At 42.5% G+C, this 15,964-nt stretch overlaps 2 protein-coding genes across 5 annotated transcripts in view; both read right to left on the reverse strand.

Moving 5' to 3' along the window:
* grid2ipa (glutamate receptor, ionotropic, delta 2 (Grid2) interacting protein, a) overlaps window positions 1–5,504 on the reverse strand; it is a 31,633-nt gene extending 26,129 nt beyond the window's left edge. For 2 of the 4 annotated variants that reach the window (XM_082530135.1, XM_082530134.1), the window contains exons 1-4: window positions 5,286–5,504; window positions 3,649–3,902; window positions 3,226–3,558; window positions 2,991–3,145 (exon numbers count right to left, since the gene is read on the reverse strand). In XM_082530135.1, the coding sequence (XP_082386261.1) occupies window positions 2,991–3,145; window positions 3,226–3,558; window positions 3,649–3,902; window positions 5,286–5,367 (824 nt within the window). In that variant the 5' untranslated portion in view covers window positions 5,368–5,504. Of the gene's footprint in view, window positions 1–2,990; window positions 3,146–3,225; window positions 3,559–3,648; window positions 3,903–4,947; window positions 5,060–5,285 lie in introns of those variants that run through there. The other 2 variants (XM_082530136.1, XM_082530137.1) reach the window with 2 other exon arrangements.
* A 2,644-nt stretch (window positions 5,505–8,148) lies between these two features.
* On the reverse strand, window positions 8,149–15,761 carry e4f1 (E4F transcription factor 1). The gene is made up of 14 exons (XM_082530151.1): window positions 15,650–15,761; window positions 15,267–15,397; window positions 15,089–15,173; window positions 14,134–14,315; window positions 13,908–14,028; window positions 13,651–13,803; window positions 13,313–13,503; window positions 12,126–12,365; window positions 11,855–11,966; window positions 10,809–11,026; window positions 10,530–10,728; window positions 10,278–10,441; window positions 9,177–9,236; window positions 8,149–9,028 (listed from the first exon to the last, which is right to left on the reverse strand). The coding sequence occupies exons 1-14, from the start codon at window positions 15,744–15,746 to the stop codon at window positions 8,663–8,665; spliced, it is 2,319 nt and encodes a 772-aa protein (XP_082386277.1). The 5' UTR covers window positions 15,747–15,761; the 3' UTR covers window positions 8,149–8,662.
* Window positions 15,762–15,964: the final 203 nt, after the last annotated feature.

Consider the following 15,964-nt stretch of genomic DNA (forward strand, 5'->3'; position numbering starts at 1 on the left):
CAGAAACCTAAGAGAGACTTTATTAAAAGAAGTAGGCTGCTTAAAAATAGAACACATCCTTTGGGAGGAGGGGAGGCGAATCAGCGATGGGGACAGAGGCAGACTGAGCAGCGTGTGGCCCAGCTGGTCAAGTTTTCACAAGGCAGACAAAAGAAATAGTTTCATGAGCTGTTAAGCACACCTCAGATCCTCTTACACAGACCCCTCATTATCAGAGGGTGGGTGGAGTGTTCTCACATTCGTGTGTAAATGCATGTGCATGAGTGTGTGAGGGCTGTCGTAGTAAGTAACAGTGATTGAGGGACACAGACCGGCAGATTGGGTGGCAGAAGGAGAGCAAACACTTGATTCTCCGCGCTCAGAACGACGACACAGGCACCAGGCTCATGACGGAGCACACTAATAATCGTATATCTTGCTGTCGGGCATCTTAATTCCTTAGTCAGCGGCTTGGATTCCCAGTACAGCTTTTCAGATCACTGCGATTAGGAGTTATAGCACAATCAGTATACTTAATGAGACAAAAAAGGCATTCAGTATCAGCAAATTCAGGCTAGGGTAACAGCTCTGAATAGCTCCGTCATGCTGATAAGTTAAATGCAATAAATGGGGAACACAGTTTACTAGTTAGCACCAAAATGCATCTGAAGTTTTAAGAAAGGTCACAAGCAAATAGCTGAAATTATGACAATTCATTGTGAGGGGATCATGCACTCAATTTTGTGGACCTTGTTCTAATCTGGAGATTTTTCACTCAAAACGAGCAATGTAAACCTCATGGTTTTAATAAAAGATGCTCACTGGAAAGTCAAGCCTATAAACTGCAGTCAGAGGGCTTTTTCATGGGGAACCATGAAAGTCTGAGCAAAATTAGCTAAGAAGACATTGCATTCATATTACAAATTTCATTGTCCACAGAAACTGTTTACATCGACCAACACAACGCCTGAGGCACAGCTCCTGGAAGCACAACTCCATACGGCTCCCACCACAGACAAACTAAAGATTCAGCTGAAACATAAAGACCTTTCTTCTAAATGTGGAATATAAAGTTTATTTTTAGCCTTTCTTGAGACTACAAACTCAAAAAAACCCTTCCAAATCTTTTTTTTAGCTGTAGGCAACATAACAGGCAGACACAAAGACAAAAGCGTGGAACGTAGCACATGTACATCGAATCCTTTCAAGGTTATAGCATTCCTGATTCAGCACCACAGTATGGAATTGTGGGTAAAAGAAGGTAGAGTTGATTTTTTTAAAGACAGACTCAAACAATTATTGTTAGAGTTATTGCTGAAAGTGAGAAAAACAGCTCAACAGTCCTCAGTCCTCTATGGGTGCAGCTAATGCATAATTGATGGCTCTCCTGTGGACAACAAACATTGCAAACCATTTGTTTTTCCCAGGCAGCTTTCTAAGGATGGAAATGAGCCATCAGTGCTGTGAGACAGACATCTGTGTTCAAATGAAACTGAGACGGCTGGACAGCAGCTTTGTTTTTTTAGCTGCAGGTAGAACAGATTCGTCACCAAAAAAAAAAAAAAAGAGGCACAGGGAAAACTCATCACTAATTGATTATGACAGCCGACTTGTTACAGAGTGCTTTAACAGCAGTGCAGTTTACTTGATGACCAATCAGAAATGACCACACACGACAGATGCCAAAGAAGGCAAACTCAATGACCAGTTACATGCTGAAAACGCTCTGAAAATTAATCGTGACAAATTGTTCGGTACTCACCTGAGACAGCAACTCATAATGTCTCCCAGTATGGAACTTCAAAGCCACGACTGTGTGGATGGAGATTGAGCATCTGCATGTTTCACTGTGTGTTACTATGTGTGCAAAATCTCATCCACCGGCAGCAAACTGGCTGTAGCAGCTAAGAGCTGTATGCAGAGGAGGGAATAAAGAGCATCCAGTAATGTGATCCACACAAAAAACTGGTGCGTGTATCAAAGAGTGCATCACAGCTGACAGGGAGATGTGGGAAAGAAAGAGACCAAGCGAGAAAAAACCAGAGTGAGAGTGAAGTGAGCAGAAAAGACAGAGAGAGCGGAAATGCAAGCGTGTGCAGCTGTGTTGTGGTTTGGGTTTTGATTTTCCAATGATTGCTGAGAAGGAAGAAATGCAATATTCGGCGGTCACACTTCTAATCATACGCTTTTTGCATACTATACCTGAGGTGGGGGGGAAACAGAAGAGTGACATTCAAGCACCCAAGAGCAGTGTTAGACATAAAAGAAACTTATTTATGTGTGGTTTTGACGTGCCCCTGACACAGTAAAATGCTGAATGAGCAAGCAAGAGGCAGGGTACAGCAGTCACACAGCACTGTTCACAATAACAATAAAATAAATAAGAAAATGAAGTGCCATAATAGCCAATAAAAAGGCACCGTAAGACACGATGAAATAAACAGGTCTTTTAAAAATAACTGAATAATAATGATTCAATAAAATTCCCCGTAAACTGGGGAACAACTAACAAATTCTGAGCCTGTGAAGACAGCGAGCAGCAGTGTATTTTGTAAGAAGCTGAGATAAGAAAAAAAAACTGGCTGTTTAGTGCTCTGTATGTAAATACAAGAATTTCCTGAAACATATTGGAACCAATGTAAAGACTATAAAATGTGAGTACGTGAGCTTGCATTTTATACAGCTTGGAGTAGTGAAAGAGATGATTATAATCCAAGTCTAAATACTAAATATCATATCAGGTTTGGCTTTGGTCTGAAACCAGATGTAAAAATGATCAGAACTGTGTTGCACTGTGAGTCTCCCCCTCATTGGTATTCCAGGGACATCTAAGTACGGGAGGAACAGTTTTAAGAAACTCCCGTTTTTCTGAGAAAGTGTTGTTAATCACTGCATAAGAAGAAGTAAATCATTGAAGCCAATCTTCTTGAAAGATGCACATGGCATTTAGTCAGGCTTGTTTTACCCCCAAGTCTCTCTCTGATTGCATATCTGGGTGAATGAATAGCTACCTGACACTGTCAATCAGTTGCTGATGCTCCTCGGTGATCAGAATATCAGGCAGGGCCTCAGCCAGGCTCTCCACATCCCTCTCAGCAGCGTACTGCTTTAGCACCTCAAACAGCTGTTCCTTCACATCTGGCTCCTCTCCTAACACTTCCTCCACCTGACAGAGAAAGAAAAAAAGGCATCATTAAATATGTTAAGTTTCAATTCAAAACATGCAGAAAAATGATAGAAAATTACTTTTTTATTGAACTCCATGGCCTTGTGGGCCCGGCTCTCCCTGACGCTATCACCGCTCTGTGACAGCACCCTCATGCTGCTGCTCAGCCGCTTGGGTCGACGAGCCATGCTGAGCACACCCAAACGCAGAGGTCGTCCCTGAGCTGCTTTTATCATGGCGGCTGCTGTTTCGTGGTGCTTCACTGGAATGCCGTTGACCTCCATGACATAGTCCCCTGCCTTGAGGCCACTGCGGCCAGCTGGACCATTAGGCATGCAGTCCTCAACCATTAGGGGGCTGTCTCCCACAATGGTGAAGCCAAAACGGCCATCTGGGCCAGGGTTGATGTCGATCTGAGAGGGCAAAAAATGAATAAAGTTTGCCACCTTTGCACCGTCTTCACCATTGTAGAGCTGAATGTGGGTTATTGACTTTCAGCTGACCTGTTCAATCCGTGACACCACCCCGATGCTCGGTGGGACCGTCTTGAGGGTCTGAGCCAAAGCGATCAGCGCCGGTGTGCTGAGGTTGGTCACATCCTGGCCCTCTATGTCCACCACCTGGTCACCGGGCTGTAGGCCAGCCAGGTAGGCACTACTGCCTTCTACAACAGACAGGATATAGCTGGGCCCAGTGCCTCCAAGTCGGAAGCCAAATGCCTCTGGCCAGTTCTGATTGGTGGCTGGGAGGCCGAGGTCTGGATAACAGAGAGAGAAATAAAACTTGGAGAGACGCAAAGAAATAGCTCATTTATACATTTCTTGGGCGGAATTAGGTATTAACAGAGCAAAGCCTCAGACTCAAAGATGGTTATATCAATAGGCACTTTACGAAGGGGTGAAACCATCTCTGCTTTGCTGCTTATCGCATGTTCTGAAAGCATAAAAAGAGCATTGCTAATCTGGTCCAAAGCTCCTAATACAGTGGAGGTGGTTGCGAGCTGTAGAATAGAGGTCAAACCGACTGTTTAAATGGGCCAACTGAGATATGGAGCTGCTTGTAGCTGTAGCAGCAGGTGCACTGGTCTATTTAATGAAACTGCAAAATTTCAAGGCACTCTCTCTGTTTTAGAAAGATTGACTTTTAATAAACCAAAGGAGGTTATTTATGCCTGCTGCTATCTAGCCCACATGTCAAACCAGCGACCTTCCCCTGGTCACTGGCCTCATTAAGCTGCTGTAGGTCTCCCAGTAGAATCACTCGTCTTCCACAGCCATCCGAATGCATCGAAGATATATGTAGGACATTATTGGGACTGTTTAGTGCACTTTGACTTTACGTGTAGATGCTTTTATTTTGTTCCAAAATCTCTGTCTATGTTCTTGTCTTTTGCAGCATCCATATTTGTATTTGTATTACAGTGTTGCTTATTAGAACCAGCTAATTTGTACATAGTTGTCATGTATGTGGCCAAGATTGAAAACTTAGATGCAAGTTATTTGATCAAACAAGTCAAGCCAGTGCCGCTACTCCATGAAAAATATAAATTATGACATCATGATCCCAAGGCAGAAAACCGGAAAGGAAAACACATTAAAAAATATTTACCAATCGCAACAACCAGCACCAAAGAATTGTTTTTCTTCTTGCAAATGATTCGTCTTGTAAAGACACAGAAAAGAAAAGAAAGAAAGAAAGAAAAAAGACTAATTAAAAAGCTCAAATTCTCTGCAAGCCTTTGTAAAGTAATCTGAAAATGTCAGACTCTACTTCAAAACAAGACATAAAAAAACAGATCTTACCAGAGCACAGGGATGAATATTCAGGGCGGTGAATACAATACATATATACAGACTCAAAAACCCACAGAGTTTGATCTCAGAAACAAACAGTAGCTGATTAAGGCTTTAAAACAGACTGGAAAATCGCTACTACTGAGATGTGAATCGTAATCTTCTCTCCCTGCAAGAACATAAGCGGCACTATCGAGACTTTCTTGTCCTCTTCTCTCCGGCTTGTGACACAGATACACATCTGAGCTCCAGGTCCTTTTAAAGCTTCCCTCTTTATCTGACTTCCACTAGATGAAACACCTCGGGAATAGTATAAAAATAATTATCATTCTGAGAAATAGACTTACAGAAATCTTTGGAGGCACTCCGAGTTCCCGACTTGCTCTGGCGCAGGGAGAAGCGGCCCTTTCTGCTCAGGAAACGCCTCATCCTTGCCCGGCTTGCGGCAGGGCACGTTCCAGCCAGCCTATCTTCACCCCCAGCTTGGGGGCCGATGCAGCCAAAGAGTGTCCCAGGACACCCTCACGCTGCTCCTCACCTGAGCTCACTACCTCCAAAGGCTTCTACCCACGTAAGTAAATCAAGTGTACCTGAGAGGTCACATTTGGAGATTACGTAGGCCAGTGCCTCCCCCTGTTCTCAGAGAAGTAGCAATCTGAGGCAGTGGTGGTGGAGGCTGGAGGAGAAGGGAGAGTGTCTGAAAGTCAGGTTCTCCATCCTGGGTGAAGCAGCCTCAGTCCAAACCCTGTGGCTGACGATCAGGAAACTGGGACATGCACACTTGGTCCTGAATAGGTTCTTTGCGAGAAAAGGTACAGCGAAGCCCCATTTTTCTATAAATACCTTTCTCTCTCTCACTCCCAGCCTCTCTCTGTCTCCCTCTGTAGCTCATGTGCATGAGGCCCTCTCAGAGGGCTGAGGGATGACCCAGAAACTGTAGAGTATGAGCCAGGGACACGTCTCTGATTATAGCATCTGTGCTAACCTTGCTACTGGAGCACTGGTTACAGAGATGGAGCCTACAGATAGGCTCAAGGTTATACACACATCAAATACAACAGTGGTTTTTTGGAGGGTTTTTTTTTTTTTTGGCTAAGCCAATCATCCACAGTGAATTTGCCACAAGACCACAGGGCTAATGGATCAATAGATCCAGTTTGTCTCTGTAGGAATTATGACAGAACAGCGGTGCTTTCATGTTCCTACAAAGGAGCCACAGCAGTGGATGCTGTGCTTTACCTGCCAGGTGTGTATGCTTTCAAAACAGGTAGGATTCCCAAGACGGCAGGTGGTGTTCACTCTACAGCAGTGGTAGGCAACCTTTCTGATGACGAGTGCCATCTAAAATTTCCTCAGAAGTCAGTGTGCCATATGATTGCATTAGCAATAAATTTAATAGCGCTCTATATTAATAGTTACACACTATATAGAACCACTTTATAGAATTATATTTGTTCGCAGCTATCAGCAAATAGTTATCAGCTATTTTGAAACAAAAAACGACTTTTTATCCATAACAGCAAATGAACTGTACAACAGAAAATACAAATGCTATTTATGGTCTCCTCACAACAATGATAAGAAAAATAAACTGAGCCAATATGGCATGTCTGTTAATACACTCTGATCTCTGGTCTCCCACTCAGAGACACAGGTCTCCGAGTGTCCAGCATTCAGACACTCATGTGAGAGAAAATCTGCTCACACAGATATGTAGAGCCAAGTACTGTCAATAAGGCCTCTGCAATGTTCTGAAGACAGTTAAACTTGTCAGGTAGTGATGCCCAGCAGGTAAAAATGCAAGCTCCATGAACACACACAGCTATGGATTCCAGCTGCTTCAATGTTGCATTAACTGGCATTAACTCAGCCAGTTAATGCGAGAGAAGTCTAGCTGCTCATTAAAGATTTCTGGTTTGATCAGAAAATAAAACATTGGTCCATACACCTGAAAGTCGCAAAAATGCATTGTGTCTGGAGTCTACGGATATATCCGTGTATTTCTTCCTTCCCTTATAACTTCCCTTCAACTCATTAATGTCACCTAAAAGGTAAACCTGTTTCTCCATCACCTGTTCAGCTCTGATGATTCAGTAAGGACATCTCCTGGTTTCATTTTCATGTTTCCCTCTCAACACATATCCAAACAGACATCATGACCAGCAGCTTTACAGCTGTGGCTCCAGCAAACATCAGCTGATACTGGAAATTAATATTAAATCAATTCTAACAACAGCTGATCAAGCTTAAACATGCTGCTGTTGTTTAGCGCGATATCCGCTGGTTTCCTCTTTCTGGCGCAAGGCGGGCGATAAACAAACAAGAGAGAAAAGCCGATCAGCTGATCATTGATCAGTTTCATGATTGAAGAAGCAACAGGAGGGGGAGAGAATGAGAGAAGAGTCAGTCACGGGACAAACTGTGTTCCTTTTCACCTCAATACCAAACGCGTAATATTTTCTCTGAATACGGGACATTCCGTCTTTTTACAGGACGGTTGGCAACTCTACTAACCTTATGAATAAAATAAAGTTCACTATCAGTAACATCATAGCACCCACCCAGCTGCAGTACCAGTTGTTGTAACTGACTGTAAAAAGTCAGCATAACGAAAATAAACTCCACTTAAACTTGGTTTATATCTGACCCAGATAGACTACAGGTCATAACTTCTTACCTGAAGTTCAGTTCACACTCGGACCGGCGGCCGCCTAGGGGCTCTCCTCTTGCCTCCCCTTTCCCTCATCCACCTGCTGGCCTCCACCACTTGCTAATGTTACTGAATCTGAGGAAGCTCCGCCATAGCCACCACCAAACTACTGAGTTATTTTTATACACCGGCCAGCATGTGGCCAATCCACCATCTTTCATTGTTTATACCGTTACAAAATAAATAAAATAAATCATCGGCCCATAAAAACGGAATATCACCGTCGGTTAACCCTTCGCGTGCCTGCCGCGGCACGCGTGCCTGCCGCGGAATGCGTGCCTAGGGTTGCCGACCCCTGCTCTACAGCCACATATACACTTCTACAACAAAGAAATAAGAACTAATTTAAGACCATAAAGTAAAATGACCAACAACACATTATTTTAGTCAAGCAGCAAAGACACAAAGTAGAAGCATCAGGAGTTTTTCCACTCAGAGAAAACATGACTGGAAAAAAACCCCCAAAAAAACTGAACTATGTAAGAAAATAGCATTTATTTGATGCAAACTCTAGCTAATCTGATATTTTTACATCTATCAAACTTAGAGATTCATTGTGACTGACCAGCTCAGAACAGCCACAGTGTTTTTCACACCTGACCGAGACATGAAGGAAGGAAAAACTGAAATTAAATGATGTCATTTTATGTAAAAAACAGCTATTTTTATTTGCCGTACAAAAACTGCCAAAAACTAGGCAACGACAAATGGCATGTTTCATTTATTTCATCAAAAAACAAACATGCATTTGTGCATGCCTATCATTTTAAGATCCAAAAGTTCCCAAATTAGACAAAACATTTAATGAAGAGAATAATGTTAGTAGATCGACCAACAAAAATGAGCTGTGTGATGAAGCAGTAGTCCTGTGGCACACTTGTGTACCGCATGAATCAAAAACACTTTGGCCTTAGTTTGGGTTTTTTTTCACTTGAAGTGCAAATAAACTGTACAGTTACTGGCTACAAAGTCATAATCAAAGCCACAACAGTCTGTAGTTAGCATCCGCTTTGATCATACAACGACTGTTTGAAACTCCACCTCGTCTGGGGAGGTGATGACATATTCCTCTTGCTGCTGCACCACTTGTACTCCTTCTTCCAATGTTTCCTCCGTGGTAACCATAGTAACAGTTCCCTCCGCTGTACCTGCCCTGGCCAGCAGTCTGCCATCACTGATGGCGGAGGCCAGCGTCATGGCCACCTGCTCGGTGAGGCTCTCGGGCGTGGCGATGGTGATGGTATCGCCGCAGTCAGAGATGGACAGGCCTTCCTCGTTCTCGGCCACATTTCGCACAATGATCTGGTGGCTGCTTGCGCCACCCGCACTCTGCGATTGGCTGACGAGTCTCTGCACCACCTTCACGATGTGGTTTCCCATCTGGGAGGGACAGAGTTTGATGGCTTTTTTGTTTCATTTTGTTTTTTTAAAACACTATATGGGTTCAACTTGAATTTTAGCAAATAATGAGATTCACATATTCTGCAAAATGCTCCAACACACGTTCATATAATCCTTGTGAACCAACCTCATTTTGGCTGTCTTCAATGACCGTCACTTCTTGCTGCACTTCCTCCTCCGTTTGTGTCTGAATGATGGAAAACAACAAAGCAAATTAATAATCAGGATTTTTGTGTTTATTTAGACACTGTGGATGCATGCAAACAAATCCTTTGAGTGGACTGCAAATGGACTTAAGGTATCTAACAGGACCACACAACGTCCTTCTCCAGAGTACAAGTCTAATTGGCCCTGATTTAGAGTGCACACAGTTGCTTTTAATCTACTGGCTGCTTTGAAATCCACCTACATTACAATTCCTGACAAAGTCATATCTGTTGCACATTTTATTATGTACTTCCAGTTCCTGCTCTCCCTATTTCAATCTTCCCACATATGGACACAAGAACAGGAGGTCCCCAAGTCCACAAAATCATAGGCCAAATATATGCGTTCATGAATTCTTACAAATGCTTCACAGCCTTAAGGCAGCTTGTACAGAAAAAAAAATGCTTCAAACAGTGCTCAACAAAAGCCATATTTGTTTTTGCTGGTTTTCAAACTAAATTTCTCTGGTATGAATGGAAAATGCTCAAAGTACTAATTTGGTTTAAAAAAAAACTTTTGATTTTTTGTTTAAAAAGATAAAAGGAGTTTTCCTTTTGAAATTCAGACCTTTACAAACTGCCTTAGTTCTGACTTTCCACTGAATACAAAATTGCTCTTCAAGTATTTCAACCCCATTCCAGTCATTCTGCAGTAACACTTCTCTTTAAAACTAATGAAATATCACATACAACATTTTGCTGTGGTTCGGAAATCTCGTAATCTAGGCCCTAAACTTAGCAAAGGAAATTGTTTGGCTGTAATCAGCGACCCAATCAGTTCGCTGCAGATATAATCATTTAGTACAACTTGAAGAGTGAAATTACACACTTCAGCTTGCACTTTAGTCGCTGATCTAAAAGAGAGAATAGCACCTGCTGTGACTGAACTCTGGACAGATTTGGCAACATGCTCCAAACTTTGAACCCCCCCTCACAGCAACTGTTTAACAGCTTTGTTTTTTTCTGCCCATCTAATAACTGTTATGCAAAGACTATGTTTTCTGTTAACCTGTAGTGCTAACCTTGATTATATACTCTTGTGTGTCTGCCACCACTGAGGAGAACTCCACCAACACAGCGTTAGGATCGTCTGAGATGATGGCTGTTGCATCGGGACTGTCCAGTGTTGTCTGTCCTTCTGTTAAAACAACCTGCTGCTCACAGGCGTCATCCTTATGGCAGCCGCCTGGTATAAATACAGGTTGTGTTAACTGGGCTGTTTGCATCTGTGCTGCCAGTACATAAGTCAGTTAGGCTTTGTGTGTCGTCCTGACCTTTAGCGCGCATGTGCCGATTGAGAGTCCCGTGCTCAGCAAAGCCCCGTGCACACTTTGGGCACTTGAAAGGCTTCTCGCCGGTGTGATGGCGGATGTGTCGTACCAGAGAGCCTTTCTCTCTGAAGCCCCTCGAGCAAAACTGACACACATACGGTCTTACATCACCATGAGTCCGCTGGTGCACTTGCAAGGCATTCTGAGAAAGAGAAGAAAATCTGTTAGACTGGAGTGAAATCCCCCATGCCATTAGTTCAAGAATTTTTTTTAATGAATTACCTTGGTTTTGTATGCCTTGTTGCATCTGGTACAGTGGTAAGGTCTGTCATCTGAGTGTGCCCTCATGTGTTCCCGTACATGGCCAATGGTTTTGTAGAGCTTGCCACACTCGCCGCACTTGTATCTCCTCTCGTTGACATGGACTTCCATGTGTTTCTTCAGCAGGTAACCAGTTAGAAACTCTTTATGGCACAGTGTACACTTGAAGGGCTTATAACCTGCATAAAGAGGAAGGGAAACACAAGAACAAAACATCTTTTACCACAAGTGGCACCTATAAAGCAAGAAGGTCAGAACTGAGACAACAAAAGACTGAATCCAGCACACTTGGCATGACTTTGTAGAGTGTAAATAACGATAGAGAAATCAGCGGCGACTTTCTGTATTTCTCTGTATTTGGCAACAGGAACAACTATGTTGGAAGTTGGTAAGACCGAGTCACACGATGAGAGTTAATTTCAAAACAAAAAAAACAAACAAACAAACAAACAAAAAAACATGACAAGGACGAGGGAGGTCTCTGGTGACTAAAAAATCTCATTAACCCTAATAAAAAAAATTACAGGTTAAATAAAATTACGAAAGTATAGCTAACAAAGTTGAGCAAGCAACCAAAAGACGTGTGAATGACAGAGTGGACTCCAAGTCATTCGCAACATTTTGCTCTCCTCACTTTCCCCATCTACTCTACTGCCCTGTGAAAATAAAGGCCTAATAATTAAAACATAAATAAATTACTTATTTATCTATATTTTTTTAAACAAAATCCTGGCACCAGTATAATGGGTGTGGTTAAATGTAGCAAGAATATTCAGCATATATTTAAGAGCCACTGGAAAGTGACAAACAATCTTTAATAATGAAGTCGTATTTTTAGCTAACGTTAGCAGTGCTAGAGTCAGCAACCTTCAGTCCTTGCTGTTTAACATCCACACGCCCATGAAGAATGTGATTCCTGTAGTCAAGTGGTTTCATACCAGTTTACTCTGACACAGCCTCCATACAACCATTAATTGATGAAGTCGCAGTGCTGGGTAGAGACTTACCTAAATGGCCCTTAACATGAAAGCGGAAATAATTCAATCCCTTGAAGGAGCGGTTACAGTGTGGACAAGTGTGCAGTTTTGATGATGTCCGATCACCACTGTCACCCGTTTCCTACAAAACAAAAACCACAGAAAACTTAAAATGCACCAGAAAGAAAATACAACAGTGTCTCGTGATGAAAAACCTTGACTTTTAACAAAATAACGAAGTGTACCATTTCCTGGTCTGGTGAATGTATATGCTGTGTCAATTCACACTCCCAGTACTTACCTCCTCCATCTCCACAAACTCCTCTTTAACTTGGATCTCAATGACGCCTCCGTCGGCTTCAGGGTGCTCCGAAACAACTTTATTTATCTCCTCAGTTGCATGTGGGGTCTCTGTCTCTTCAACTACAGTCTCCTCTGTCCCCAGTGCAATGCCAGAGTTGATGATGGCCTGACAGATGAGATTGTCACCTGCTGCTGCAGCAGCCGCCAGAGCTTCTGCCTGAGACTGCTCCACCACCACCTGACATGAGAGAGACCGACAGCACAGACAAGGAAAGAATGACAGGCTTTAAACTAGAGAGCATGAGTCATAACACAATCTGTGCTAATTTCATTAGACTATCCTGCAGCTGACTGTTGCCTCTCACCAGTCACTGCAGCCCGGAGAGTAGCTGGTGAGCATTTTGTAGACAAGTCTGTCTCTTACATGCAAACTAAAGGCGATGGCAGCGATATGCTAGCAACCAAATAATCACAAAGAGGTTTCTGCCAACTGATCGAGGAATACACAATGTTTTCCCCAGGGAGAGATGAGTCGCTATGAGAAAACCAGTGTCACTGACTGGTCTCTAGGCTTGTGTGACTGGGGCTTTAGCAATGATTTTCCCAGCAATTGTCATCAAGCTGCAGCCACCACATGCAACCGGTCAGTGAACTTATTTTTCCCCTCATGACCTGCGGTTGCCAGATGGTCACTGACCTGTGTGACTCAGGCCTTATTCACTTAATCCTACATTTTCACCTTGCTTGTTACATCCCAGTTAATGTCACATGGTTACCAGTCACACATCTGCAAAACCTCAATAGTACCACCACTGCCAACTAGTGTATCTGCAGTGTAATTACAGAGGGGTGCAGATATTGAAAAGCATGTTAGATATAAGTGGGATAAACTGATTTCATTTTTACAGGAAAGCTCTCTGTAGTAAGCTGGAGCACTGTGAGAAATGTTACATTTGAACAAATAGAAAACTACATCAAAGAAAAGTTCCAGAAATTATGAATGCTGGCAATCATCTCTTTGCAGATTTGAAGAAAAAAAAAAATTCTGTGTAACTCTACTTTAAACTGCCTCAAAAGAATCTCGTGCAAAAATGCACCAAATAACTTTAAAGGAGAGGATTCAGTATGTCTTATGTGTGCATTTTAGCAAGAGTTTAAAAATAGTGTTTGAATCTTCATCCTAACCTGTTGCTCCTGTGTAGTTCCATCAACCTCCATTGTAAAGTGGACCTGATGGAGAACCTCTTGGGAACCAGACTCTACCACACTGACCACAGCGGTCTCAGCCTCCACCATTTCCTGCTCCACCGGCTGCTGCTCCTCCACAACTACAACCTCTTGCTGGGCAGCCACTGCAGCTTGATCAGCGTCGATTCCTGAACAAATCGCAAAGAATCAGCAAATCTTCAAACTGAGGCATAATACACTATAAATTAAACTGACTATACATCCATAAAGACGACTTGTTAGTTTTTAGCTAGTTTCTTAAGAACAAATACACAAAGACAGGAGCTAAATCCAACCTTTCTGCACTCCATCCTTGCTGACCAGGATTTCCTTGTACTGAACAAAGCGGATCTTTTCTGTGCATGGTGTGAGAGCTTTGAGGTGTCTGGTGAGAGCACCGGATTCTCTGAAGGCCTGGCCACACAGGGTACATCGATACGGCCGCTCATCTGCAAGAGAAAAGATGTCATTTAAAATGTAGTTAGGTCATTTTCACGAGATGACGTCGGATTAAATAAATAGGTCTCGTGTGACGTCGGTTTTCTCGTCGTACCGGTGTGGCGACGGTTGTGACGAATCAGGGAACCTTTTGTTCGAAACGACGTCCCACATAGGTCACATGAGAAGTTTTTCTGGTCACTGTGAGTTTTCATGTGCGTTCTCAAGATATTGGTCTGAGAAGAAGAAAAAATGAATAAATCACACAGGCCAAATTAGCAACATAAACTCCTAATAACCATTGTGTTTACATTTTCCAATTAAAATAAATGCAAACTCACAGTTTTAAATGTTTTTTTACAAAGGTGGCAAATGTAACGTCCCTCTGTGTTGACTTTATACATGAGCTTGTCACTGTCACCACTGTCAGATACGACTCCTTCTGTTTCATCTGACTGGTCAGACACTTTAAGGGAAGCAGTTTTCTTCCTGCGCCCTCGACCTAACTGAGTGTCGCTTACATCTGTGAGGAGGAAAAAGAAAAAAAAGCCAAAGTAATAATTCAATCTGAAATCTAATAAAAAGCTTAAAACAATGTTAACTTGAGCTGAAGAGACTTGTCACTAACATACTGAACATTGTCTCATCTCAGCCTCTTAGGATTTAGATTAATGCTGGGATTAAACACACATTGAGAAAAATACAATGTGGGAAATGCAGGTAAATACAAGCCAAATTCAAAAAGATGGGTCATTGTGTAAACTGTAAATATAAACAGAATCCATTTCTAAATCTCATAAACCCTTAATTTATTCACAATAGAACACAAAAAAAACATTAAATGTTTAAACTGATACCAGGCACAATTATCTCATCAAAATTACTGTATCACGGCTTCTCGGGGCCAAAGCTCATTTAAAATGGATTTGAGGCAAAGTGAAAAACAGATCTGCGGTCAAATAAAGTCAAAATCTGAAATTCTTTTTGGAAAAGATGGATGCAGTGTCCTCTGGATTAAAGACAGAGAGACCATGGGATTGTCGTCTGCGCTAAGGTCAAAAGCCTGCATCTCTGATGTTATGAGTGTGCACTAATATTTATGTAATTACAAGCTTGGGCATCTGGAAAGGCATCATTAATGCTTTTTCATAAAATATGGGTTTAAGAGGTTTGAAAATCATTAAATTCTGTTTATTTATATTTACAAAGGATCCATTTTTAAAATTTGTATTATGAGGTCTATCATTGCATTAGCTAAACGGCTAACAGGGGAATAGATTTTGCTGCTTGACTCACCGTCGGTAGTCTTCACTGCCTCTGCTGAAGATGCTCCTTCAGCCGTTTTCGCCTCTGAAGAAGAAATTCCATTGACCGCAGCAACCTGTGAAAATTTTACAGCATTCAACCTGATGTGACTCAGTAAAAACCCTCCGATTTTAGAGTGTTCCCCGAAAACACACATCACATCTTATACCTCTGGGCTGCCATCGAGGCTGCTGGCGTCCCGTGCCTCCACACGTTTGCAGTGGTGTAACTTGTGCTGGATGAAAGCCTCCAATGTGGAAAACTCGGACTGACAGCGTCCGCACTTGTGTACATCTTCATCTAAAAAGCACAGAAACAAGCCCTTACAATGTGCGGCAACCTCACCTGTTTTTGCAGTAAGCCATCACCTGTCTGCTGTAAAGTTTTCCCAAATACTGGCTGGACTTCTAACGTGGACAACGCTGAGGCGAGGTCGCAAACAAGCTAATCTTGCTAACGGCAGTTAGCAACATTTGAAGATGAAGGAAGTTAGGCCCAAACACAATAATCAATAAACAGTTCAGATCTGCTTTAGCTGCTATGAGGACTCACCTTCGTCTCCCAGCGTGGTTTGAATGGTGATCGTCTCATTGCCGTTCTTCGTTTGCTCCCGCTCACTTTCTGCCGTATGATTATTTTCCACACTCATGTCGTTTCAATCCTCCGTCTCTGTCGCAACGCTGCAAAAGGGAGGAAAACATGGCGGATTTACGACCCCGTAGTCATAACAACAAAGAGCGCGTGCGTATGTCTTCTCGCGGACAGAAAGGCGAAAATTCATTATGTTGAAAATGCATGTTTACATACACATAATACAGGCAGCTCTCATTCAGCTCAGTACATTTAATATAAGATTTATTAGGAAAG

Source organism: Aulonocara stuartgranti (genome assembly GCF_965226115.1).
Source record: "Aulonocara stuartgranti genome assembly, chromosome: 4".
In the NCBI taxonomy this organism is placed as follows: domain Eukaryota; kingdom Metazoa; phylum Chordata; class Actinopteri; order Cichliformes; family Cichlidae; genus Aulonocara; species Aulonocara stuartgranti.